The sequence below is a fragment of the Ambystoma mexicanum genome, chromosome 4q (assembly GCF_040938575.1).
Source record: "Ambystoma mexicanum isolate Mex_15411 chromosome 4q, UKY_AmexF1_1, whole genome shotgun sequence".
Lineage (NCBI taxonomy): Eukaryota > Metazoa > Chordata > Amphibia > Caudata > Ambystomatidae > Ambystoma > Ambystoma mexicanum.
This window is the reverse complement of record NC_090928.1, coordinates 303,023,447-303,048,990: the sequence shown is the minus strand read 5'-3', so window position 1 is coordinate 303,048,990 and position 25,544 is coordinate 303,023,447. Positions and strand designations below refer to the sequence as shown.

The window sequence follows — 25,544 nt, the reverse complement described above, 5'->3', positions numbered from 1 at the left end:
ATCTTGATTTCCTTATCCGTAACCATAAGAATCGCCAGCATCTTTACCTACTTATCCTGTCCAAATAACAAAGGCATAGTACCTGAACACACTGAGAATCTGCATAGACGGGACAGTAAATACCATGTGTTTACACTTCTGGGTTATATCACCACAAAATTTAATCGAACGAGGGACTGGGCAATTGTATGCATGAACATGAACATCACATGGAAAACAAATAATGAAATCAACATTATTTCTAAGAGCCTTACTGAAAAGGTTTGCTACCTGTGAGGAATCTGGACAATTTGTCCCTTCTCCTCAGAGGGGAGCCACCCCCTGTGAGGCTAGGGAGGTGAGCCCGCTTTCCAAGACCCTCCCTAGGGGTCTGGGTAAGAGGGACCTCACTGCGAGTGAGTCTCCTCTCGGGGACAAGGACCCCCAGTTCAATGAGGACCTCCCTGAACAAACGACATTGTCAACCTTCATGACCTAACTCCTCTTGACTTCGACTTCTATCTGGTCCTCTCTGTCTAGTCTTTTGCATCGGTTCGTCCCATCCTCGTGTGACAGGAGCTCGGCATCGATTATGGTGGACACCTGTATGCTGCTTCTGGGGAAGCCTCTTCTCTCTACTCCTCGGTGGCTCCGAGCTCTTCAGGCTCTGGCTCTTCTGGAGGTTTCAGCACTCTGCATGCTTCTCTGTTCCTCCGCCCACCACACTGCATAAGTGGCGCTGCCTTCAGACTCCTCCTGTGAGGGAGCTGTTCCCTCTGTTGTGCTTCTGTGCAGTCTTGTTTCTCTCACTCTCTAGCTGATTCTGCCTTGCTGCGTTGGTCTCACAGGACCTTTTTTTTCCTCCCTGAAATTGGATGGGATCATCCATTGGTTGCGTGCTTCATGTAAGGGCGTGAACTGTAACAGGTCAGAAACCAAATCATCAGCTTTTAAAGGGCCCTGCAATTACTGCCCTGCTCAATCCCCATTTAGCCAACAAATACTTGGGATTCTGTGTTACAGGGGGTTGGAATAAAACCCTTCTTGCCGATTCCTTGTCCTCTAAGGGGGTCACCCTCAGTGAGATCCTGCTTGCCCTGTCGCCTAGAGGGTGTTAAGCTTTGCAGGCTCAACCTCCCAAGTCCCAATGGGGTGGCTCCCCCTTGGGCAGAAGGGACAAATTCTCTGGCTTCGTCACAGACGGAACAACAAATATCAGGTTACAGGTCATTTGGTCGAAAAAAAAAAGGTTGACAGGACAAATGGTCGATGCAATTTGGTCGAAAGACAAATGGTCAAATTATTTTTTTTTGTATTTTCACTTTTTTTTTTTTTTTGGGAGCCCCCCCACAACCCTCTTTTTTTGCTTAAAAACCCTTTTTTTCCTAAACGAAAACCTGAAAAATATATATAAAAATAAAAAAAAAATTTGACCATTTGTCTTTCGACCAAATTGTGTCGACCATTTGTCTGTTGACCAAATGACCGGACAGCCAAATATCACATACAAGCTACATCGTTAAAAGCTGTATGTCAACCCTACAAAGTCTACAGTGATGCACATTCAAAAAGCTCAAGCTGGCCATTTGTACTTTACTGCAGCTCTACATTTGGCTTATATATGAATGCCACAAATTCTAACAGTGCTGCAAATTCAGAGACAACGCCATAGTCACCAGAGTTTGATATGGTTACCGGAGGAATGAGACGTCTGACACTAATGCAGCCCACATCCTCCTGTCAGGTTCTCCATGTACCAGAGAATCATAACTAGTGTTGGCAGCAAGCCACCAGGATGATGGGATGCCATTCACTGAAAAGCCAGGCCCTTGTTTATTGCTGGTCAGCTGAAACCAATAAGAATCTGGTTACCACATTTCCTGTTATTTCTCAGTACCCTTTAGCTCCAAGGTAATCCACAAACCTATCCCTTACCCATTGTGAAGTTAGGGACAGTCTCACTGTTGCGGGTCCAAGTGGTCTCAGTTTGTAGTGGAAAGTCAAGCTGCAGCATTGTTTAATGCCCCACAGCTGTAGGCGAGAAAATGCATCCTAGAACAATGCTGTTGGGATTTTGCGTTCCAGGGTAGAGATGATTCTTATCATTAGAGGGGCGTTATCTTGGACTTCCAGAATGGAAGTAGTATTTGCATAAAATGTACATGTTTTACTATTGCTAGTTTGGTGAGTATCCAGCTTTCTGGAAAGTCAAAACAATATAATGGAAACTGCGACAGATCAACAACTGCTGGAAACACCTATCGGTTGGTAGTGACATATGGAGTTTCTTGAGTTCAGATTGTTCTCTTTCAAGAAAAGGAAGCTACCGTTGGATAGAATTTCTGATGGAATGACCTCACTAGAGGCTGATTTTGGTTCTCTGAGATTCTGCACACATTTTTAATAAAGTTTAAGTGCCATTATCCTCATTGAGAGTTTGCTACTGTGCAATATAGACTTGACCTAGTTAATCGTTCCGTCTCTGATGCCCATTTTATATGAGGCTTTGACTGCCCAACTTTGTTTTCCTCTACTTAGATTTCAGTGACCTTATCTTAATTTTCAAACACTTCACTTAAGGATTGAGCACAAGCCAATGTTAGTCTCTTTTTGCATTTGGCAGGTTTAAGAGGTGGAAGAGAAGTGAATGTGTGAGAAAAATCTGTACTGAAGCGGAAGAGAAGATGTGGACGTTTTGATTTAGATCAGTGGACTGATGCCCGCTAGAAATTTGAATGCATTGAAAAGGAATAATATCCACAGGATTGTCTCATTGTGTGTAGCTTCTGAAGACAACATTTTATTTCACTGGTTAACAATGCAGAAAAACTTTAGGCCAAAAGGAAAAAGATATTTGATCCTAGATATGATTATCTGTGAAGTTTGTATGTGTTCGATAGGAATTCTCATTGATGTGTAATGTTCAAAATGCCTTTCTTGTCTTTCTTTATATGGTAACCTGCATAGGTTTTCATTTTTCTGGATTAAATATTCTGGCTGATTGCGGTGAGCACACTTGTGGACTGCTACTCCACACAACATTATTTTAACCTATTCAAAGCTGATTTACAGCATTTTCTAAAAATAAAAGGGAAATTGCTGGAGTTTGAAAACCTGGTTCAAATGCACACAATTTGTTATGCCCTCACCAACATCTTAGTTTGTGGATTTAAGTCTATACCTTTTTTGATATAAGTTTTTTTCTTGTGATTTAATCTAACTTTAAAATAACTACACTGTGTTCCTAGCTATTTCGCAAAAAGAATAACATTTGACAAAACTCTTCCCCCATTCACAAAAGAGTACTGAAATAGTTTGATTTTTGTCAGTGCTAGACAAATGGTTTTGAGAATTGGTTTTCCTTTTGAATAGCACCCAAAAGACATTTTATTGTCCATTTGATGGATATTGCTTGGTGTCATTGCACTTCTTGCTTGCTTTCAAAAATGTTCTTTGATATTTTTTCTTAATTCTGTATTTGTTATCCCAGTATGCGCTCCTCTGTAGTTAGTTGCCTTTCTCATCAACCACATAAGAGTATTTCTTTTGAGATCTTATTCATAGAAATAGTTGCAGGCTAAATCATTTGGAGTGGCAAAGCTCAGGGCAGATCAAAGTGTGCTTTATCTTTATACATATTTCTTGTACAGTTTAATCTAAATATCATTTGCCTTTTTGTTTTTAGAATCCGTTATGTCATTGGCAGCTTATTGCATGATTTGCTGTAGAAGAATAGGAACTTCTCGTTCTACGAAGAGTGATCGACAATGGAAAGATATCAGTAAGTGCTGAGTACTACGTTTAAGAATTGGGTGCTTTTACATGACAATGATTTGTATCGGGAAAAAAGAGGAAGAGCCGAGCAGCAGTTCATTGCTTACTTGAAAACTGCCTAAACATTTTTAAAACTTTAAAAAGGCGTGCCTGAAAGCTAGTTGAGGCAGATTTGTTGCAGTCAATGCAGTTCCCTACCTTTTTTCAACAGTATCCAGTTTCAGTTCCCTTGTTTCAAATGTTATGCTTGGATCAGCGTTCCTCGGATTTCCCTTTGCAGCTTAGCCGCTTGCATGCGTGCCCGCGTGCACGTCTGAGAACGAGTTGGAGCAGATTTGTTGATGTCATCTCAGTCCTCACGGGATGAACGGGTGAGGTGGTTTAAATAAATCTTAACTCTTGACTTACTATTCTGAACCTCACTGCAGTGGTTGCCACAGGAACAAGCGAGGGCAAGAAAAACCTACTCGAACCGCCGCTGCTCCGCTCATATTTATTGCGCAGGAGGGCGGGCAGACCGTTTATAGCTGTGAGTAGTAGTAAATCACTGGCCTGGGGCCTTGTAAAAGTAAGTAACGTTGCATCAAAAGGGGTTTTCAGATCCTCTCCGAGCCCCCAAATGGGCTTGTCGTCTAGAAACAAAGGTGACCAGCAGAAAAATGTAAAGCGCTCAGAAATCACGGGTATCACTGTAGTTTCAAGTTTCAATAAAATCATGACCGCAGGCTCACCATCGACCTCCATAGATAATAATAACTTGCTCCTGAATATATGCTTGAATTTGTAGCGGGAAGTGCAAAATGTAAAATCATTGCAATCACACAGTCTTGATGCCTTAATAATACGGAAGATTCTGACTCATGTAATACCTCAGCTGAAATAAGAACTTCTCGGGCATGTAACACACAAAGAGACATATCTCTTATGCCGAGTATAAACGCTATTGCTGCAACAGTGAATGCAATATTTGCATTATGCTCAACTTTGACTCCAGAACAAGGTGATACTAAGAACATTCTTGCGAGGGCCGTGGATATCATAGTGGCACAAAGCCAGGGAGATTGTACTAGCAACATGCAGAATGGAGATCAGAGCAACTTGGAATACAACGAGGACAGTGATTATGATACGCCCTCTTTGTTCTCACCACCCAGACCTGACATTGCATTTGGTCAACGTAATGAAGCTATGGAGCCAGACGAGGAGGAGCCAATCGATGAAAACAAGGAACCTAAGAACTTGGCTTCCATAAAATCAAAGCAAAAATTAACCCAGCGAGCACAAATCAAGATTTAGAGCCGAAACCGAAAGAAAAATAATAGAAAAGTGCTAGCCACATGACCGAACCAACATGGAGGAAAAACTAACAAGCTCTGGCAATGACAAATTTGCTGACATTGTTTGTCTGGAAAGCCAAGATTGCTATATTCCAAAAAGCCAGAAAGAGCTTTGTATGCCCACCTTAAAAACAAGGAAATTGCAACCCAAGCACACTTTGGATAAGTGGCTCCAGGGAAAAGGACACAGTAACAATGCTGCGAACGATCATTTAACTAGCTTTGTGGAAAATGTTAAGGCAGGGACACTGTGCATACCACATAAGCACACACAAGGGGTCGAAAATGTGAAGATAGTACCCAAAAGGGCACAAGTAAATTGCAGAAATGTGATTACTGAGGGCCTTAATATTGAAAGGATACCCATGAAAGAAGGTTGACGATATAACAGCCAAATGGTGGGGTTGCGTAAAAACGATTGTGGACGATCATGCGCTGTACCCCTCCCCCTACCCCATTACCAATATGAATCGCTGTTATCTCCAAAATCTATGCGTATTAAGGAAACACATACTTCCTACGGAAGTCCTTTCATAAATGGACACATTTGTTGCGTTTGTTACACTAGGTACCACTACTTGGAATAACCACCACTTATGACTTGCTCAGCGTGGAGTTACCTGATTTGGACAGCTGTAGTAACTGGGCCATTAATTGTTGATCGCATCTGTGCCTTTTCAACACATTTAAATAACCTGGGTTTTGAAATACAATACAGGTTGACGGTAAAGAAAATTTCACCAGTGTTTGAAACTTTATACACACAGACAGGAAAACATTTTAAAGCAACATGGTGTACACAAAAGAGTTATTTGGCTGAATTGGTGAGCACTCAATCACCACATAAACTGATTATGAACGGCAACCACGCACAGCCTGAAGGCAACTACTGTCCGACAGATGTAAACAGTGGATGGCAGCATTGACCCTTCGAATATGGGAGGTCATCACTTGTTTATCACCAAGAGGGAAACGCATTGATAGGTGCAGCAGATATGCTATTTTTGTAGGAAACATGGCTAATGCACAAGTTGGGGATTGATGAAGCGATCAGAGGAAAAGAGAGGAGACCAAAGGGAGGAATATGCATTGGAGCATAAACAAGGTCGTCTTGATAACAATCTCCTCTGTTCTGTGATTGACAACTTCCCTTGCCGAAATTGAAAGACCCTGGAGATTCTTTTATATGATGCTCCAGATGGGATGTGTACTCAAACACTAGCGGAGGAACTCAAAATTACGCTTAGAAGTATGGCACGGAAGAGCCCCTGGTGGGGCGATAATCAGAGCGGCAAACTTTAACGTTCACTGCATATCAGCAGAGGACAGCTCCTTGGACAAGTACCATACTGAGCTTATTAATAAAAGAAATGTACATCTTAGCAGAATCAGAATAGGCTATTGTATAAAGGAAGATTATGGAAAAACCTGCTTTTGAATTATGATCTGTTGCCCTTGGTAACGTCGAATGGTTTCTCATTGCTCACTCTCAAGATGTGGCGTTGTGGTTATAGTACGTCATGTCTGGACACTATATTTGCTACACATCAAGTGCATGCACAGGTGTTGATTTACATAGGGAATTTTAACGCACTAAGCAACCATGCAGTTGTATTAGTTACGATGCCCCCATATAAAAAAAGTTGCTACGGGAGGGCCGACGTTGAGGGCCACCTGTAAAACACAGGGAAACCACATTATGTGGATGATGGCTAATGTAACTACGGTAAATATTTTATTGACTAGGACTTTATCTTTTGGGGTAAAAACATTGATGGGAAAAGACTACAGTATAAATACTGTAGTGAAAAGTATCACTGACACGAATGCAGGGCAGACGTAAATGCAAACTAGAGGGAAGTGTAGGGAACCCATGGTGGCAACAAGTAAGACAGACACAAGTGATCACAGTTCAAGGGTGTTTATTGAACAAGGAATGCTGTATGCAGGTTGGAAAATGCCTAATCTAAGCCTAAATCTAAGAGGAGAGTAAGCGTCGACCATCAAATGAAAAATAAGCCAGTCCTAGTGGCGTTGTGTCAAATAAAAGGGCCTATACTAAGAAACCTATTGCCAAACCTTACAACTAATACAAAAAAGGGTGTGGGATAGTTTTCAAGAAAAGAAATAAGTGTTCTCAAATAATATGTCGGGGTGCGGTAGCACAAGTCTCCCTTCGCCACGTTTTGAGCACAGGGTAAGGTGGGATCTTGGAGCACAGTACAGTCTCTGGTTTCTCCAGCACGAGACGACAGTTCCAATGGCAGCTCTCAGGACCGTCAATGGCCAAATCTTGTTTCCTTTGAAAGTCTGTTGCCTTTGAGGGCCTGATGTGTTCAATACAACTAAAACAAAAGTTCATTTAACCAAATGAAAGTTTATTAGGGTGATGATTGTCCACCCTGGGTCCCCCTCTTGTGGGTGCTGACCCCTCATGTATCGTATATCACAATTTATATATCCGTCTCAATGAAACCTGGAGGATAGCTTCACCTATGGATCTCCCTCGGTCGGGCTCGGACCCTTTTCAAATCTCAGCTTCCCTCCTCCGGTTTCACTATCGCTTTCATATCTTTTAGCAGGATTCAGTTCCCTTGGTTTCTCAATTTTTATTTTCAAACAGTTCACCTAGTGGACATCCCTCGGCCGGGTTCACCTATGTCAACACACTGTTTCTTGGGACCTCAGACTTTGCCCCTCTTCTCCTGGCATCCCTCCTTCGGGTTCACTCTTGCCGTTGCAACACTTTCAATGCTGCAGGATTAATTTCCCTTTCTTTCACACAGTTTGTAGATCAAAGTCTTTCGATTGTTCAGGGATTTTGCTTGTTCCTCAGTATGACCACTTTTACCTATTTCAGTGCCCTTCTATGGCCTCTTGGTATTTGTAGTTTCACTCATATGGGAATCGACCAGAGTATCTTCAGTTAGCCCCCACGTGTTGCGGGCTTCCCTCTGCAGCTGGTCTCTCCTTAACACTTTTTACAGTTCCTTCACAGTTCATTGAACTTGGTTCAAACTCTCCACTTTGCTATTCTCATTTAACGCAACCTTGTTGTTATCGGTTCTCCCCTCGACTCGTCAGCTATGATGAACCACTTGGCTCTTCTCTGGCGTCAAGGCCGCTACCAGGGGCGCAGGAGCGTCCCTCGACTCTGTGTACCGTTGACATCTGCTGAAAGACACTTGTGCTATTGTTTGTGGTCTTAGGCTCTCTTCCACGAAGGTTCCGCGGGTCTGTGACGAAAAGGGCAAGGTCACTTATCTCCTCGCCACCCTCTCGATTCCTGCCGTTTCTCCTTCTCTTGAGCTGCCGCGCCTGATTAGCCGTCTCGTTGTGCGGTCTGCCTTGCTTGCCTTACTCGTACTGTGCTCTCTTGCTCCATCTTTTATCCTTTTGGGGAAAAGGGAAGGGCTTTCAGTTGTGTGTGATTTAAGTCAATCCCCTGACTTTTCCTGACCTTCCTGTCAGACATGTCAGAAAAAACAGTTTTATTACAAGTCTGTAAACCAATATTCATGTCGGGAAAGGGAGGGGTTGGACGTTCGGATTGGCTTTTGGGATATAATGAGGGAAGTGATGCGATTATAAGAAGGGAGTCGGTTGGTAGACCGAAAAAGGACAAAATGGGCAAGGTTTGTGAAATGGAGGAGAATGACCGGGATGGAGAACAGAACATAGGGGATCGTGGGAACTGCAGGTTGGGAGTGCAGAAAATAATAATCAGAGGGACGGGCAGAAGAATGATTGGGAGTATTCGGATAGGGTACCGGAAAACAGGGTTTTTGGAAAAGACGGTTTCTGAATGTGATGGGGTTTGAGATGCTAGGGGATTGGTTCTGTATGAAGGGGTTATTGGGTTTGGAGAGATTTAATGGGAGGAGGCGAGGTGGATGTATAGTAGCCTACAAAGGCCTCGGGATTACACCCTGATCTTCTGTTTCCTCTACATAGTACCATATCTCACCTTTTAGGGTTAGGATAGGCGAGGGCCCGGTCTTCCGTGGCCACCTGAATAAGGGAAAATCCTCAGGTTTCTAACAGAAGATGCCCAGCAGTATTTGATATTAAAAAGAATTGGGCACTACAAGGGTTCAGACCCCACCCTAATTTATACCAAGAACCGCTAAGGGCGAATAAACACACATTTACCATTCCTAAAAAGGAAAATACAACGTGTATAAAAAGCTTTCAATAAGTCAAACAAGTATGTGGAATAAGACACTGTATAACACTAACACCTAAATTGGTTCAACATGTATAATAACAAAACAATATTGAAATATGAACTGAAAGAAAATAGAAAACTAGGGGCCTCCTCACAACTCTGGCAGTAATCCGGCGCAATTTCTGACTCTGGCAGTAACGCTATGAGCGCCCAGCAGAAACTGAACCGAAATAAATGCTACTGCCCAAATCCCAGCACTAATAGCGCCACTGCAGCTACCCCAGCGCTATTAGCACTGGCGGAAATTGCATCATCACTGGAACGGGAAGCAGTGCGGCAACCATTTTGAAAAACACAATCCCTCAAATATACTTCCCGCAGACGTCTGTTGCTGGAAAGAAGCCAAAATGTCTCAGGAGAGGATCAGAGGCAAGGTGGCAGAAAATCATCTGCGGAAACCAAAATTCTGTGAGTCGGAGCTTGTGATCTTCACAGATGAGGTCATTGCCCACTGCGCTTAACTATATGGTAGTCCGTAGCGTAAGACCACAGGACTGCCATCTGGCATGCCATCAGCCAGAAGGTTACTGCAGTGGCAAGTGTACCCCGTGACGGAGTGGACTGCCGCAAGCGGTGGAACGACCTGAGGGTCAGGGTGCAGGGACTGCTGTCTCCACACTGCCAGGAGTCCCTGGCAACTGGAGGGGGGCCCTTTGGAGCCACTGGTCCTCACCGCCTGGGAGGAAAAGTACAGCACAGTGCAGAGGCCAGTGACAGCAGCCAGGAACCGAGTCAAACCCCCCCTGCCAACACAAGTGCATGTACAAATGACTGCCCAGCACAAGATGCCCCAGTGGACAGGTACTCATGTCGGCAGACCCAGAAGCTGGGCATGCCAACAGGGTGGAGTGACGGGGTGGCACATCAGCCACACTCCACAGCAGTCATGGGGCAGGGCACCAAGGCAACACTGAGCCTCAAAGCAGCAAGAAGGGGTGGCAAGTGACCTATCCAAATGCGCACACCACACCCCTGCTGGTGTATCCTGTGCCAGCGGGATTGTGGATCGTGAGCGCCTACGACACCGTGCATCAGTCACACCAGCATATTGCGGGCCCAGTTGCCTTGCCGCATGTTGGCATGGCAGACAAACCACAGGTAAGTACACATGCACCTACACCGACAAGTGCTCAGCTTGCCAATCGCTGCACAGCAGTGCCTCATAGAGCCATGCCAGTGTCAGGGAGTAAGGCACCACCCCCACCATGTAAGTGCCACCCGGGGAACGGGTGTGGGGGCATGAAGGACCACAAGCATACATGCCATACATCAGCTGCCCCAGCATGGAAACCCTGCCCTAGCATGGAAACCCTGCCCTCCCCACACACAGGCCAAAGACAAACTGGCCATTTGTCTCAGACTCATTGCTACAAGCAACTCCATGATGCTGGGCCCACATGCAATCTCCCCTGACAAACCATGCCATATTGCCCAAATGTGTGGGGTCCCACTCTGTACCATAGCAAAATGTGTCTTGCATGCCAACACACATGGGGGAACCATACCTGACAACATTTCCTATGTCCCCTACAGTCACTCACGCATCACCATAGACATCGGAGGAGGAGGAGTTTGCAGCCCTATCTGGGGGTGGCGCATCCAGGCCCTCAAGGTCTGCCACCACCACCACCACCCCTCAAAGGTGCAGTCATGCTATGCTGAGGTGGATGTCCCCCCGTGAGACACCGCAACAGAGCAGGGCTAAGCCAACGTCCACTCCACAGCCCACCAGCACAAGGCACACTGCGTCCACTCCTACAGCTCGAGGGTCAAACACTGAGGCCACACCTGCTGGTAGGGCGACTTTGGAGGCACAGGGGGACACCAGCCCGGTTTCACCGCCTACAGAGTGTCCACAAGCCCCAGAGGACCATACCCACCGCCAGGCTCAACAGACCCTGGAGAGCCCTCCCCGCCGCCAGTGTGCTCATACACCAGAGTCAGACTTTGACACACCCTCTTATGGCTCCCCCGAATATAGCCCTGAGCCACTGCACAGCCCCTCTCTTATACGCCACACACCACGAAGCAGCACCATGCTGCAGAGGCTGGAAGAGATGGAGCGCAGACAGAGGGAGATGGAGGCAATAGGGCGCACACACTCTGGACACCTGATAGCAATTCAGGACTGCCTACAGGGGGCCACCCGCAGGATTGTGTGGAACATGACGTGATGAGGACCCAGTCTGAGGCAGCTGCCAGTACAGTCGCCCTAACCGTATATGGGCAGAGGGTCAGGGAAATGGCCGAAGGGGTCTCGGCACTCCCTGAAGCCTTCCGCCAGAGCAGTGAATTGACACGCCAACAGCTCCAGGGGCCAGTCTCCATCCCTTCCACTTCTACATTTCCCACAGGAGTCTCAGCAGGGCACACCGAGGCGTCGGTCCCAGCGCCATCTCCGGCCATGATCACTCCAGCTGGCAAGGGGGGAAAGAGGCCACGGTTGTAGATGACATGTGGACACCTATTGCCCTGCTGGGGAGTTGGTGGTGGTGGGAGGAGGATGGGGGATAGTGTGCTGGGGAGTTGGTGGTGTGAGGAGGGTGGGGAATAGTGTGCTGTGGAGTTGTTGGCGGGAGGAGGGTGGGGGGCTAGTCAGGGCACATAGTTAGAATAAAACAGTGGTACTATATCAATGCAAGGACATTCATGATTGTGGAGTTTATTTTCAGAAGTGACAGTCACACAGTGGTGCATGGCTTGTGCCAGGGAAATGCCTTCGAAGAAATTGTCAATCAGTGCCTGGCGAGCCAGTCTCCCATTCTTCACGTCATCTCTGATGTTGCCTGCTGTGGCCTCTGCCTTAGGGACTTCATCATCATCAACTGGGGGTGGCAAGTCCACATCAGGGGGATAGGGGTACATTTCTGCTTATGCAGATGTTGTGTAGCATGGCACACACAAGTGCTATTTTCCCTACTTTTTCTGGAGCGTGCATAAAGGTTTCGCTTGTATGATCTAGGCAGCAAAAATGTGCATGCATATGGGGCTTCATCCCATGGCATGTACCTGTACACATGCATACTGTGTTACTGGCATCATGCATTGTTTTGGCATCACATGCACCCTGTTATGTTGAAGCAGATGTTTCATGATGCGTCTGTCGGTGACATGTGTGGTGGGTGTCTTGTGGCTGTGTATTGCTCTCGTGCATGTGGCATGCTGGGTTGCTTTTGGGCCTTCCCAATGATTCTGGGGGCAGTGCGTCAGCATTTCAGGGTGGGTGTACATGGGTACATAGGTGTGGCACTGGCAGTGAAGCTGTTGTGTAATGCAATGTGGCACTTTGTTATTACTTTGAATTATGAATGATCCATTGTGGTACATGTAGTCATGTCTGTGGTATGATTTACTGCTGTATGTGTTAATCAGCATGTCCGTCCAGGTGTGTTCAACTGGGCCTCTGTCGTTGTTGTGGGAACTGGCTGGGTACAAGTTTTGCATTTTATTGTCATGGCATGCTTTGTGTCATTTTTCACCCTCCCTGCCCCAATTTGGTCAGGTGCTTCATAGTGCATACGTGCTGGCAGTTTTCCTCACCCAATATCGAGGTCCGTTGTCCTCTTTGCCTCTCCATGTATCCGGGCAGTGTGCTGTGCCATAGGACCATGGAGTCGTGGGTGGAACCTGGGTAGCGGGCACAGCAGTGTGTGATGAGATTGGGGTCCAGGTCACCTGCACATTGAGGGAGTATTAGTGCTTGTAATTCCAGTACACTGTTTTGTGGGCCTGGGGGCACCAACGCAACAGGGGTGCAGTCCAGGGCTGCAATCACATTAAGCAATTGGACTACGGCATGGAACTTTGCCTTCATGGCATTGACCTGGGTTGGGGTTGTGGGCAGTGCGATGTGGTGTTGCACATGCCACAGGAGGGCATCCAGCAACTGGGCAAGTACTGCGCAGAATGTGGGCTGCGCCATGCCATGCATCATAACCACAGAGTGCTGGAAGGTGCCAGTTCCTAGGAATTGTAATATTGACACTAGCTTGAGCAGTGGGGGGCTCAGCTGTACAGATATTAAGCCTGCTCTCTATGTCCTCATGTATTGTAATGAGCAGCCTCATGTATTGTACTGAGCAGCTCAGTAATGGTCTCCATGTTGAGGCTGTACAGGGTCACTAGCTGGGTGTCAGTGAGGGTCCACAGTGAGGGCCTGACCCTGGGGATGGGTGCACAACTTGCTTGGGCTCTTCTGCTGCTCCTCCTCCTCTTCTTCTCCCCCACCTGTACTCCCTGTGCCCTGGCCTGGTTGACCTGCATCTCTACTTCCCGGTGCAACGTATGCATTGTCTTAACCTGAAAAACAAGCTGTCGGAGAGTACCTCGACAATAAATCAAAGAATGGTTTGATATGGGAGTTGAAGTCCTCAGCAGGGGTTTCTCTTTTATTTTTCCCAGAGAAAGACACTAAAGAACTTTGACCCTGTATTGATTACTGTGGCTTAAATAGGGTTACCATCAGAGACCGATATCCTATGCCATTGATCAACGATATACTAAATACGGTTCAGGGAATTGTAGTATTCAAACAACTCAACATACGGAGAGCTTATCATCTCCTCCGCATCCGCCATGGGGACGAGTGGAAAACTGCCTTTAGGACTCTTATAGACATTGCGAGTACCAAGTAATGCCTTTCAGACTGGTTAATGCCCCTGCAGTTTTCCAGCGCTTTATTGACAAGATATTATCAGATATGTTGTTTCATTCAGTTATTGTCTATATAGACAATATATATATATTTTTTTCATCTAACAAATCTCAACATCAACAACATTTAACTTCAGTATTGCTTCATCTTTGTAAGCATGAGCTTTTGGTCAAACCTGAGAAATGTGTTTTCAAATCATCATTAGTGTCCTATCTCAGGTATATTCTATTGGTTCAAGGAGTCGAGATGGACCGTAGAAATACCTCGGTCATCCTTTAATGGCCTTCTCCTTCCTCAGTAAAGGAGAAATAATGATTTCTTGGACTGGCAAATTTCTATTGACGATTCATCAATAACTTTTCCATCATTGTGTTGCCCATAACTGCTCTTCTCAAGAAGATTGTGCGATTTGATTGGAATAAAGACACTGAACAAGCATTTTGACTTCTAAAATCCATTTTTTTACCTCTCCCGTGTTAATCCAGCCTGACTAATCGCTTCCCTTCATCGTTGAAAGTGATGCCTTTCATAGAGCCATAGGAGCAATCCTAAAACAAGTAGGGAAGGACCAGAAGGAACATCCTATTGCTTATTTATTTATTGAACATTTGTATGGCGCTTAAACAGCAAAAAGTGCTATCCTTGTGACATTCGGATCATGCAATTGCAGTTTCAATAAGTGCAAGGGGAGGTGGCAGCACATGATGAAGGGATGGGATAGGGAAGGGTGAGGAGGGAGAACTGGAAAAGGGAGGGAGCCCCTGGGACTGGGCAAGTGCTGAGGGGAGCCCGGTAGGGCAAGTGCAAGGGGAAACAGAGTCAGGGGTCAGCGGGTGTGAGGAAGGGGGTGGGCCAGCCTCAATAGGCTTGTCAGGGAAGGGTGACCAAGGGCAAGTTCTGGTAAGAAGGGGTATAAGGGAAGACTGGTCGAAGGAGGGACTGAACTCAATATGACTCATAAGGGAACAGGCAACTAGTCGCAGTGGCAGGAGGAGACTAGCAGCGGAGGGGGAGAGGGAAGGAGGAGGAGAATAGGAACATCATCTGAAGTTTACAGAATTTAAGGAGATCCGTCTCAAGTCAGAAAGGGGCAGGGAGGCCGTTCCAGAGGGGGAGACTCCTGCCGAAAAGAGATCTACCCCCCACTCTCTGCTTGGCGATACGTCTGACCTGCAGAGAATTGGAGCTAGAGGACCAAAGGACTCTAGCTGTGAGGTATATAGGGGAAGAGAGTTGGATGTAGCAAGGTCCCTGCCCCAGAAAGCCTTGTGGATGATGCAGTGGGTCTTGAATTTGATACTTGCAAACACTGGGAGCCAGTGGAGAGATTTTAGGACGGAGAGAGGCAGTCCCTAGGCTTGAGGCCAAGGATAAGTCTTGTAGTCCTATTCTGGATTAGTTCAATACGATGGAGGGAGGAAAGAGGCATATTAAGAAAGAGGCTGGTGCAGTAGTCCAGCCTGGAGAGAACCAGAGCTCTGGAGACATTAAGTTTCTGGGGGAAGGTGAGGAAAAGGAGAATGCCTCTAAAGAGGTGAAGCTGAAAGTGTGTCTTCTTGGCAAGGTCAGCCATATGAGGTGAGAAGGAGAGCGAAGAGTCGAAGTTGACACCCAGGTTTTTAGCCTCACATGAGGGTGAGGAGAGCGGGCCCAAGGAGGGCGGCCAGAGTGTAGGAGGCAAGGAGGGGGTAAGATTCCCAAGGAGAAGGATCTGAATCTTACTGCCGTTAAGGCAGAGATAGTTAGCAGCACAGCATGCCTGAATAGCAGTCAGGCAGTTGGGGATGAGAGAGGACGAAGGAGATGATAGCTTAAAGGGGAGCTGTGTGTGTCATCAGCATAACACTGGAAATCAGGAGAGAAGGTGGAGATCAAGTGGGTAAGAGGGGCAAGGTAAATGTTGAAAAGCCACGGCAAGAGGTTAGAGCCCTGAGGGACGCCACAAGTCGAGATTGAGGTAGAGGAGCGAAAAGGGCCCAGTTGGATGTGGGAGGGCCGATTCGAGAGGAAAGGGGTCAACCAATCCAGTTCCCGGTCTGTGATGCCCAAGGTATCACAGAGACGATTTATGAGGATGGAATGACTGTAAAAGGCAGAGGACAGACCGAGCAGGAGGGCGGAAGGAGAGTTGGAATTGAGGTTTGAGAGCAAGTCATCGCAGGTGTTGAGCACAGCTTCTATGCCTCTGGCTGCTCTGAAGCCAGACTGGTGGTCGTGGAGGCAGTCAACAGAATCAGTGTGATGAATTAGTTGGGAGATTACCAACTTCTCCAAGAGTTTGCCCAAGAAAGGGGGTAGTGGAGATAGTGCCGTAGTTAGCTGGTCAGGAAGGGTCAGCAGTCGTCATTTTTAGGAGGGAATGCACAAGGGAGTGCTTGAGGGGCGAGTGGAAGGAGCCAGTGGCAAAAGAGTGGTTACAGAACTCACCAAGGAAGGAGCAAGCGAGGCAGTGTTGTCCTTGATAGTTCTAGAGTGGCAGGGAAGAGCCTGTTTAGAGGAGACTTTCATAGAGCAGACTGTCTTGGTGACCACTTCCGGTGCTATGGGTGAGAAGGAGTGTAATGCTTCTGCATCTCTGCCTCTGGGTGGCGCTGTCTTCAGACAAGCAGGGAGTTTTTTTTTTACCATCTTAATAGAAGCCCCTAAATCATTATTTGACATTTATTTTCCGAAATCTGTCTTTCCGAAAAACATGGACTTCAATTCCCATAATGCACCTTGTGGCAGTTCTCATTTCCTGGTTATTCCTATGCATCAGTGTTGGAACCACAATCCCCAGAAGCCCAAGATATCAGTGCTACTTTCAACCTTCCCAGGACCAGAGAGAGAGGAGTTAGATTAACTTCAGGTGTGCTGCTCCAGGTGCTGCTAATTAGCCTACTTCAGCACAGGGCAGGGCAGTATTTAAGCAGCTGCCTGCAGGAGCACAGGTCACTTGCATTCAGTTTGCTCTCAGCCCTTTTTGCCTTGAGCCACAATATTCTGCTGTTTCCTGTTGCTGTCAGATCCTGTACATGTTCCAGTGCCCTGTGCTCCCTACCTGGCAGTCCTGCTACTCTCCTCTGCCTTCTGCCCTGCTCCTCTGTGCTCCCTGCCTTGCAGCCTGCTACTCTCCTCTGCTTTCTGCCCTGCTCTTCTGAGCTTACTGCATTGCAGCCCTGCTCCTCTGTTGCAGTCATTGTTCCCTGTTTGCAGCCCCTTGCTCTCTACTTCCTATTATCTTGCTCCCTGCCTGCTGTTCCTTCTTCCTTTCCTTCAGTCTGTGCTTCCTTGCTTTAGCTCCCAAGTTCCAGTCCTGGTTTCAGATACAGTTCAGATACAGATACAGTTTCCTTGTATCTGTCTTCTTTCCTGCCCTTGTTATCCCACTTCAGAGCTACAGTTTCCCTGTTATCTGTCTTCAGTCCTGCCTTTGTTATTGCAGTCCAGATTTACAGTTCCTGGTTACTGGCCTGCAGTTCCAGTCTCCTGTACTATTGCAAATAGATTATTTTCTACTTGCTTTTCGTCTTCTGATCCTTGCTTACTTGACTGCCTAATTTTCCCTAGTTTTTTATTTTACTGTTCTTGTCCTGACTTGTGCTTCGTTTATCCTTTTGTTCAGAATTTGGCTGCTGGGATTCCCAGCAGGCAATCTCTGCCCCTTCCCTTGTATTGTTTTACTTGTAGTCTATAGTGAATTAAATGTAACAGTGTGTTGTGTTCTGTTCCCTCAGAGGGCATCCGCTGTAGTTTCTGGCTGGACCCATACCAGCTTGTCTCGTGTAAGTCCACTCCTTGTTTGTGCCCTAGGGTCCTGACACAGAAGCCATTCCTGCTTTCCCTTTCCATGGGCTTGCAAGGACTGGTGTCTGTAAAAGTAACTTACACAGAGGCATTGAGCTTCCCTTATATCGGTGGGCAGTCTCTAGTCCAACATGCCTATACACCCCTAGTGGGATTCCTCATTGTTTGTCCAGTGCATGGTTCCCATCCCTTCTTGTTCACCATTGAGATCCGTACTTTCTTCCTGTTCCGTCGTTCTGAATTATCTTGCCTATTCTTCATTCTTTTTGCTGTTTCTGCCTTGCAGTTTGGAGCTGGGAGACATTCCACCCATTTGGTAAACAAGCATGTTACTGGTAACATGTACTTGTTCCCCCTAGAGGAGCGAATCACGGGCCCGATGAAATCTACTTGTAAATCTGACCAAGGCAGTGTCATCCCCCTCTTCTGGAGGGGAGCTCGGTGTGTGAGTGAAGTTGGCTGAAATTGTGCACACACAAGACACCCCTTCAGGTATTGGTCGAGGTCCTGCCCCATGTGTGGCCAATATGCAACCTCCCGCAAGATTTTTAGAGTAGTGTGAAACCCCCGATGACCGGCTGTGGTAGGTACCACCCACTGGTCACAACCAGAATTGGATCTCTTTACCAACAAAACGTCTTGGATTCGGAACATTTTTGGACACTTCATCAACACCCTGAGGTCCTCTTTCCCAATGTAATCGGTATCCGTCAGAGGAAAGTTCTCAGGGTCATCAGTGTGTTGATAACATTTTCCAATAATCGGATCCCCTTCTTGTGCCGTGATTAAATCAGCATCTGGGATCTCCTTACTCCACTGGGCAGTTGAGAGTTCATTGTGAGCATTTGTCTGGAACCTAGTGACCTGGATTTCCCCCAACAGGGACTTGACCTCAAGGAGATTCCCCCTGGATGGCTCCGGTTTTGGTCAGCTGATCCATTAAGTAATTTCCCGTTTTGTCTGGCCCCTCGATTCTGGAATGACCCTTGATCTTCTTCTAATAGATGGATATCCCATTAGAGGTGACCAGATCATCAATATTCTGGATTAGCTTACCATATTTGAGTGGTTTGTTATTAGCACACAGCATGCCTCTGGTTTTCCAATGTACCAGGTGCTCCACGAACCCGTTCCAGACATAATCTGAATCAGTGATTATGACCAGTTGGTGGATTTGGTGTTGCACGGCAGTGAGGATGGCCTGATGAACTGCCATCAACTCTGCCACCTGATTACTATGGGGACCGATTTTGTACCCAGCGGAGGGCTTCATTCACCCAGGCATTCCCAACACCGGCCACCCATTCCTTTTCTCCATTTTTGTCAACATGGTAGGAGCACCTGTCCACATAAACTGTGGGAATTCCCTGGCACTTGTCTTCTTCATAGACTTTGTGTAGGGAATTCAGGTACACCTCCATGTTGTCCTGGGTTTTAAGACTTTCGTCCTCAAGACAGTTTTCTCTGGCACAATCATGCAAGTCAGCCAGACCTTCCGGGAGGGGCTCTTCTTGTTTTGGCCATATCTGACCTCAACAGGAAAGCCTTGCATTGACAGAATCCAGGAAGTAATTCTGGAATTACTCACATTTCCGGCCCAGATTCTGTTACTTTGGAGGTATTGCAGAGGCTGGTGTGGAGTCTCCACAATGATGTGTTCCCCCGTATGAACGGGTGGTAATTTTGTAATGCCCACACCGTTGCCTGGAGTGCCTTCTCATAATCGTTGAATATTTCCTCCACAAGAGGATAAAGTCTTGCTTACATAGGAGATGACTTTATTGACCTTGTCATGCTTTTGATATAATACTGCTGTCAAGCATGTATTCGAGAACCCTGTCTCCAAGAAGAACACCTTGCTTTTGACAGGGTAAGAAAGACAAGGCGCTTGTGAGAGACTTCTTTTGAGTTGTTTTTTACTGTCTCAGCTTGTTCGGGACCCCATTCCCATTTGATCCCCCCCCCCACTCTCCCTTCAACAGATGGATCAAGGGTCTTGTGATCTCTGCGTAATCCTCAATGAACTTCCTACTGTAATAAGTCAGTCCAAGGAGGCTTCCTAGCTCACGCAGAGTTGTGGGGTCCTTTAGTTTTAGGAGTTCTTCCATCTTCTTCTCCTGGGGACAGAGACCCTCAGGAGTTAGTTCATGTCTCAAGAAGTTGACACGGGTCCAGCACCACCGTGCCTTTTGGAAGGGCAGTTTTGCTCCGGCTACCCTCAACTGGGTCAGAACGTAACAGATTTCCGCTATGTGTTCCTCCACAGTTGAGCTTTTTATCAGAACATCATCCACATATAGGCCAGGTTACCCCTTTCACCCAAGTCGGGCATGGCCTTATGTAGGAAGATGTTAAATTTGTTGCGGGTGTTTATGTACCTGAAGGGAGTCCGGGTCCACGTGTACTGCTGTCCCCCGAAGGTAAAGGCCAGCTTGTATTGGTCCTCCTACTGACAGGCACGGACCAGTACCCATTTGTCAGGTCAATGGCAGTGTATACCTTTACCCCTGGATCTGGGCCAGCCCCTGGTCAATGTAGGGGAAAGGCCATCGGGACATGTGGACCCGTTTATTTAGCTCCCTAAGGTCTGCGCAGAGTCTCCATTGGCCATTTGGTTTTAAAATCCAAAGCACCGGATTATTAAAGGTGCTGTGGACTGGACGAATTATCCCACGGGACTCAAGGTTTTTGATGATTTCGGTCAGGGACTCCATGGATGCAAGAGGCAAGCGATACTGCTTCACAAACACAGGAGTCTTTCCAGGGTCCGTGGTAATTGTTGTATGCCTCCCCCGAGCGCACAGAGCCCAGATTAAGCTTGTCTGTACCATGGGTCCTTAACTTCTCAACGGGGGAAATAGAGAACTTAATCTCAGAATCCTCAGTGTTGCGAGCAGCTGGACCTAATGGTCTCACAAATGCCATATTAAAATCAAATTCAGTTGTTTGATTGAGAGTACTGATGCGGACGGCAACATTTTTGCTGGCCTCGTATTAAGAGACATAGAAGGCTGGGCCAAACAGAATGATTTTATTTGCAAATTCCAGATGGGATTTAGGAAGGGCCTCTCCACCTCCCTTAATGGTTTAGTCGTGACTTGTATTACGGCTAGCTCCTTCATGAAAGAGGGGAAGCCTCTGTTTGGAGCCTTGGTTGATTTAACCCAGGTCTCTGATACAATTGATAGAGATCATTTGTGGAGAAAGCTGAAGGCATAGGTCTTGCCTGATAGTCTTTTGGCAGTACTAATTGAATTTACACCACAACTCGACTCTTCGGGTCAGTCTATCTAAATCCGGGGATCTATTGAGAAAAATCAAGATAAATCGAGGTATGCGTCAGGGCTGCATTGAATGGTTCAAAAATGTACTCTTGGCCAGCCCTAAATTGGGAACAACTAAAATTCTGTGGATCTGTTACCCAGACGATATTGCCATCTTTGATTACACGCAAGTCGGCCTTCAGCGTCTTCTAAGCGCTTTTGGCAGAGTATGCAAAAGTGAATCAACTGTCGATTAACCCTCTGAAATCTAACATTGTAATCTTCAAAAAATCGCATCAGAGGGTTAAACCATTTATATGGCGGCTGAACAATGAAGCGGTCCCTATATCAAATGAAATCACTTATTTGGGTATGAGGATTTGGGCTCACCCAACTAAAATGTCTTTCTTACATAATTTGGATGTTAAGATTCTGAACCTGGGATCCCAGATGGTGAAAATCCATAACAAATTTTGTACGTTCTCTCTATCCCCTCTTATAAAATATTATGTAGGAAAAGTTGTGCCTTCTCTGCTTTTTGGGCTTGAATGTAATCCTTTGAGTTTTGGAATTGATTGGGATAAATTGGAGTTCAACATATGGAAAAGAACGCTTAATTTACTGAATTTAGTCCCGATGGTCTCAATTCGCTTTGAACTGGGCTTGACATCTCTCTTAGCATGGATGGAATGGAGGTGGGTTTCCACCTATAGACTTATTCTTGATCCGCCCCCTATATCTCTCTATGAGGATCTGTCAGCTCAGGCACAAACACATGATAATGGCTTTCTGAATCTTTTAAGGGGGTAGAGTAACTGGAATTCTGTCAAACCTGGACTCAGACATTGATACCCTGATGTATAATCCTGTAAAATCTAAGGGAAAAATTAAAGAAGGCGATATGATTCGAACCATTAAGCAAATGAGAGCATTAAAACTGTCTGCCTCATTGTCTCTCTTCGATAAATCCTGATCCTCACTACCCACCTATTTAAGATGGTCACTAGACCCAAGTGTGAGGGCGTACTTTCTCAGATTCAGGTTGAATATATTGGAAATTTGGCATGTGACAAACAGGATAACCTTTCTGTCGGATATCTGTCAGGGTTGTGAATTGGAGGCTCTTTCTCTGGATCTAGGTTCCCTTGATTCTTCCTCATTCCTGAAGCCCGGTAGAGTCCTTTCCGGGGGCCTACTTCCCCCTGTTCCGAATGCTAGTTATTGCGCTTGCTGAATTTCCTTCCAGAGTGGTTCTATTTTTGGGCATTTCCACCATATATGCTCTGCTGTGCCTTCATTTCCACAACCCTTCCAACAGATCCCTGAAGTTCCAGGGTAAATCCTATGAAGGCGAGCTGGCGTGTAATGCCACCCAGAAAGAATATTGTACCAGGCTTCCCGCGTTTGAGAGGATCACACTATTTTGGGGATCTTCTTCCATAGTTTCTCCCATTCCCTCTTGTGTATATCTCTTCCCAGTATTTGTTCCCACCTCCCCATGTAGGCCCAGGTTTGTCTCTGTGTTGCCCCATCCAGTATTTTATACATCTGCGAGATTAACCCTCTGGAGCCATCATTCTTTGTTAAAAATTCTCAAAGGGGGTTGTTGGTCTGGTGGCTGCTCCTTTGTTCATGGGGTGTAGGAGCCAATGGCGCAATTGAGAGTACCTCATCCTATCCCCCTCGTCCACTGTGAAGTAAATGTACTAATCACCTCCCCAATAAACATGTCTTGCATCCTCTGGCAACCCCCCTCTTGCCATTTCTTGAATGCTTCCCTTTCCAGACCCGGCGTGAATTCCTTATTATTAAATAGGGGTGTAAAGGGAGACGGAAACTTTGTAATTCCCCTCAGTTTTACCAGCCTGTCCCAGTTATCTGCGACTAGTTTAGTGATCGAGCTCTCGTACATATGTTTTGGTCTGTTGCTTTGGTAGCCACAAAACCTCTCGTAGGTCATATTTTGTTACTGCTCTTTCCATTCTTATCCAGTGCTTCTCTTCCCCCTCATGGAGCCATTTCCTAATTACCCGCAGTTGGGATGCTTCATAGTATTGTCTGAAATTGGGAAGTGCTAGACCCCCCTCCTTCCTTGGGACTGTAAGTTTTTGCCTGCTTACCCTTGCTCTTTTGCCCTCACATATGAACTCATTTGTTATGATTTGGAGCTCCTTAAAGAATCTCGCCGGGTCCACCTGGGGGATAGCCTGGAATAGGTAAAACAGCCGTGGGAACACTACCATTTTTATAGCTGCCATCCTCCCAAGCCATGAGACTCTGAGATTCTGCCACTTAATGAGATCCTTTTTGATGCCCCTTAACAGAGGGGGATAGTTTGCTGCGTACCACCCTGTAAGTGCTGGCGTTAGCTTTACCTCCAGATATGTGATCCTCCCTGGTCGCCAGGCGAATGGTGTTGTTCTTTTTAGATGTTCCCTTTCCTCTGTCCCCAATGTCGGGTTCAATAGTTCGGATTTCCCCATGTTAATACTTAGTCCCGACGCCTCCCCATATTCCTTCAGCAGTATCATGCTTGCCTTACTTGAATCTGAGGGGTTGGTGAGGGTAAGCAGCATGTTGTCAGCGAAAGCCGCCACCTTGTGTTATCTGCCTGCAAATGGAATTCCCTGGATCTCATCTGCCTCCCTTATGGCTTGGAGTAGGGGTTCTAGGTACAGAGCGTACAGTAGCGGGGATAGGGGGCAGCTCTGTTTCGTTCCTCTTTGTAGCGAAAAGGATCGCAATGTTATGCCATTTACTACTATCCGCGCTTGGGGGCCCACATAATTTGCCTTAACCATCTGCAGATAGGTGCCCCCGAGTCCCATCCTTTCCATGGTCTTAAAGAGGTTCGACCACTCTACCTGGTCGAACGCTTTTGCCGCATCTAATGATAATGGGATGGCTGGGGAGTTTGTTTTATTGACTTTTTCTATAAGATGTGCAACCCTTCTTATGTTGTCCGCCGTTTGCCTTCCTTTTATAAAGCCTGCCTGATCCTGATGTATCAGGTCAGGCAGGAGGCCCTCCAATCTATTGGCCAGGATTTTTGTGTAAATTTTAGCATCTACGTTATAAGCGCTATTGGCCTGTAGGATGATCGTTCCTCGGGGTCCTTGCCTGGTTTCAGTATTAGAGTGGTTTTGGCTTGTTTCATTGAGGTAGCTATTTGCCATTTGTCTTTGAAGGTATTAAACAAGTGAGTCAATCAATTGTGGTACCAGTGTCCCCGCAAAGGTTTTATAAAATGATGCTGTGAAGCCATCGGGGCCTGGGGCTTTGCCCGTAGGCAGTTTTACTAAGACCCCCCTAACCTCATCCTCCGTTATCTCTTGGTGTAAGGTGATAGGGGTTTCCCTGTTTAATCCCTGTAACCCTATCTTTTCCAGGAACTCCTCCTGTACCTGGGACTGGGGGGATCTGTGATGTGTATAGTGTCTCATAGAATTTAACCAGGCTTTCCTGGATGTCCTCTATTTGTGTAATTCTTTCTCCTGCTTCAGTTTTTAGGGCCATGATTACGTTTCTCGATTGAACCCCTCTAAGAAGACGCGCCAGTAGGGCATCCTCTTTATTTGCCTTCATGTAGTATTTCTGCCGCACAAAGAGAAGGGCCCCCTCTGCCTTTTTGGTCCGCAGGATCCCTAATTGACCTATTGCCCTTCTGTATTCCCTCTGGTTATTTCTATTGGGTGCCTTCGCCACCTTCTCCCTTGCCTCTTCTACTTCGGCCTCCAGCTGTTTCTCCAGGGTCTGGAGTTGTTTTTGTCTAAGTGCCTTAGTTGCTATGAGTTCTCCCCTCCTTGATGCCTTAAACGCATCCCATCTAGTATCTTCCCGTTTCCCCCCCTCTTATTATTCTCAAAGAAGTGACCCATCTTTTCCTCCGTTTCTTCCCTAAGAACGGGGTCTCTCATTAGGTATTCTGGGTATTTCCATCCCCAAACTCCCCTCCTCCCGTTTCTCAGTTCTAGTTGCATTGATATTATCTTATGATCTGCAATACCCATGGGGCCAACCTCTATCTCCTTGACCCTCCCCACCAGTTCAGCCGAGATCCAAATATTATCTATTCGCAATTGCGTTCCATGGACCTCCGAAAGGAAGGTGTAGCCCTCCTCATTTCCTTTGAGTTCCCTCCACACATCTCTTAATCCCATGGTGGACATGCTCTCCCTTAGCTCTGGCGAGGCCACAGTGCCCCCTCCCAAGTTTTTATTTCCCAGTCTATCTCTGGTTCTGTCCCAAGCTATGTTCAGGTCCCCCATTATGACTATATGCCCCCGTGCCCACTCCTCTAGTTTGCCCAATACACCCCGCAGGAAGGCTTCCTGTCCTGAGTTGGGTGCGTAGATGACCGCTATTGTGTATATCCCGTCTTCTATTTTACCTTTTGCTATTATATATCTGCCCTCTTTATCCCTTATGATCTCCTCAGTCCTAGGATTCACTGTATTCCTGATGGCCAGGGCCACCGCCCCTGTTTTTGTCGCCCCTGTTGCGTGGAGTATTTGGTCGAATCC

The 25,544-nt window shown here is 46.5% G+C and overlaps 1 protein-coding gene across 3 annotated transcripts in view; it reads left to right on the top strand.

Annotated features, from left to right (window-relative positions):
• SERAC1 (serine active site containing 1) overlaps nucleotides 1-25,544 on the top strand; it is an 898,347-nt gene that overhangs the window by 33,363 nt on the left and 839,440 nt on the right. For all 3 annotated transcript variants that reach the window (XM_069607873.1, XM_069607874.1, XM_069607875.1), the window contains exon 2: nucleotides 3,665-3,760. In XM_069607873.1, the coding sequence (XP_069463974.1) occupies nucleotides 3,673-3,760 (88 nt within the window). In that variant the 5' untranslated portion in view covers nucleotides 3,665-3,672. The remainder of the gene's footprint in view (nucleotides 1-3,664; nucleotides 3,761-25,544) is intronic.